The sequence below is a fragment of the Beta vulgaris genome, chromosome 4 (genome assembly GCF_026745355.1).
Source record: "Beta vulgaris subsp. vulgaris cultivar EL10 chromosome 4, EL10.2, whole genome shotgun sequence".
In the NCBI taxonomy this organism is placed as follows: Eukaryota; Viridiplantae; Streptophyta; class Magnoliopsida; order Caryophyllales; family Amaranthaceae; genus Beta; species Beta vulgaris.
Window position 1 is genome coordinate 54,210,971 of NC_079205.1, and position 2,632 is coordinate 54,213,602.

The following is a 2,632-nucleotide window of genomic DNA, read 5'->3' on the forward strand; positions in this document are numbered from 1 at the left end:
GTACTTATTTTTTATACGATATACTCTCACATACATCTTTGTATAGTAATTAAAAAGAAAAATAACACTGATTATGCCGATGCACAAATCTCAATAGTCGATGCCTTGTGATGATGAATTACCTCTCTGCTATATGATAAAATTCTCCATATTCAAGAGATATTAATTAGTCAATTATACTTGCTAGGGTTAGGACAAATAATTAGAAGGCTCAAGGCATGAGCTATTCCAAATTAAAATGAAAAAAAGTAAAGAGGGACAAGTAAACTCTAAGATGTATTGGGGACCAGGCATCTAAAAGATTAACTATTTAATGTGGACCCTACAATTGCCAATAAATAAGGCCCTTCTCATAGTTGAAAATCTCCAAGTTCAAAGACTCCCAAGAAAAAAAACACACAGAGAAATAAAAATTGTTTTCTTGTAAGAATAGCTATCTTTCTTGCACATAGTGTCGACATGGTGTGCAAAGAAGAACCATTGGTGAACAAAATCACTGAATTATATGAGAAAATCTCAAGTCTTGAGAGTCTGAAACCATCAGAAGATGTGAACATGTTGTTCACACAACTTGTCTTAACATGCATGCCTCCTAATCCTATTGATGTCACAATATTATGTGACCAAATCCAAGAAATGAGGTCTAACTTAATTAGACTATGTGGTGAGGCTGAGGGACTTCTTGAAAAACATTTCTCCACTATTTTAGCTACATATGATAACCCACTTCATCACCTTGATATATTCCCTTATTTTTCCAACTACCTTAAGCTTAGCTTATTGGAGTACAATATCTTGACCCAAAACTCAACCCAAGTACCAAAACGGGTCGCCTTCGTCGGGTCGGGTCCGCTTCCATTGACATCGATCGTCCTAGCTCTCAACCATCTCCCAAACACCCGTTTCGACAACTATGACATCGACCCGTCCGCCAACGAAATGGCGGCCCGTTTGGTGGAACCCGACCCGGACTTGTCGGGTCGGATGGTTTTCCACACTAAGGATGTGATGAGTGTAGGGAAAGAAGAAGTTGAAGAGTATGACGTTGTATTCTTAGCTGCCCTTGTTGGTATGAACAAGGAAGAAAAGGTTAAAGTGATACACCACTTAGCCAAAAACATGGCACCCGGGTCAACCCTAATGGTTCGAAGCGCCCATGGTGCTCGAGCTTTCTTGTACCCGGTTGTCGAACCCGATGATCTTTGCGGGTTCGAGGTCCTCTCGGTGTTTCATCCAACAGATGAGGTGATTAATTCTGTTGTCATCGCAAGGAAGTTCGTTGATGATCGATCTTCCTCGGTCTATTCAATGGATCAGTGGGAGCAAAATCACACTCATAACTTTTCTCCTATAAGGATGATGCAAACTTGCAAATGTTTGGAGATTCAACCTTTTAACCCTTTAAATCATGTTGGAGAACTAGCTTCTAGTGCCCATCAATAAGCCTAAAGTGTAACACATTTACACTACTTACCATTTCTCTAATCTTCCTTTGTTTCTTCTCAATAATCACTCCCAAAACTTTGTTATTCCTCCATTATTCTTAGTTCTTGTTTTACTTTCTTTTCCAACCATACATCTTGTCCATGATCACCTCCCTTGTTCCTTATATATATAAATCTTCATGTAAGGTATTCATGGTAGGAATAAATTGCATGTCCTACTCCTACACATGATAGATTATTGGTCCAACCCTAGCTATACTAGTGTTTATGTCATTCATCAAATTTTCCAATCGAACATCAGTTAGAGGTAAAGTTGCGTACATCTGAACATAGGGTATTGGATAATATTATAAATATAAGGTGATCGTAACTGTTGTATTGTTCAAATAAAAAATTCATATTGAAATTCCCTTAGCTTGGCACATCTATCAAGATAGATTTTAATTGGGATGCCCTTTTTTTCTTGAGGGTTATATGATTGGGTGTTTATTGTAGTTGTTTTTCTACCTTGGGAGGTGGTGTTGGTCCCATTGGATGGATGTTGAATCTAATTCTCAATAATTGGGATTTGGGATGGATGATGTGATGAGAATAGTGAAGAAGACACAACATGGAAGCTAAGGTGTAAGGTGAAATTTCGTCAATGGTATTTATGGAATCAAATTAAGGATTGTTTTTATAATATATTCATCAAGTCCTTGTCAAATGAGATATGAAAATATGTATGTGTGGACTACGCCGATTGCATTACTATTAGTGCATGTAGCTGCAACTAGTTGTAGTTGTCACTAGAATAAGCAGCACCAGTATAATGAACCATGTCAAATCATGTTTATTTACATATTTATGTATGTTTCCTCCTCATTTTAAGTGATACATGTTTGATTTTATCTTAATAGTTGATCTTTTGAGCTTTTCTTCTGAATTTCAATGATGGACTATCAAGGTTTCCACTTTTGTGTATTTGCTAAATAAAATTCCCTCCTATACGGATATAAAGTTGTGAACGCATGTACATTGAAATTGGCGCTTCTGGATACGTGTTGTCTTTATAGCCAATAGTATAATGTGCATGAGAATGAAAAATAGTGCAATTACATGTTTGACGATTAATAGTCAGAATCTCAAACAAAGTTATTAGATCTAATATTCAGCTTAAAAACTTATCAAGCTAATTTACAAGTGGT

General features: G+C 36.6%; 1 protein-coding gene across 1 annotated transcript; it reads left to right on the top strand.

The window, feature by feature from the left end:
- Positions 1 to 356: 356 nt before the first annotated feature.
- On the top strand, positions 357 to 2,341 carry LOC104890766 (nicotianamine synthase). Its single transcript, XM_010676356.3, has one exon. The coding sequence runs from the start codon at positions 460 to 462 to the stop codon at positions 1,441 to 1,443; it is 984 nt and encodes a 327-aa protein (XP_010674658.1). The 5' UTR covers positions 357 to 459; the 3' UTR covers positions 1,444 to 2,341.
- The last annotated feature ends 291 nt before the right edge of the window (positions 2,342 to 2,632 follow it).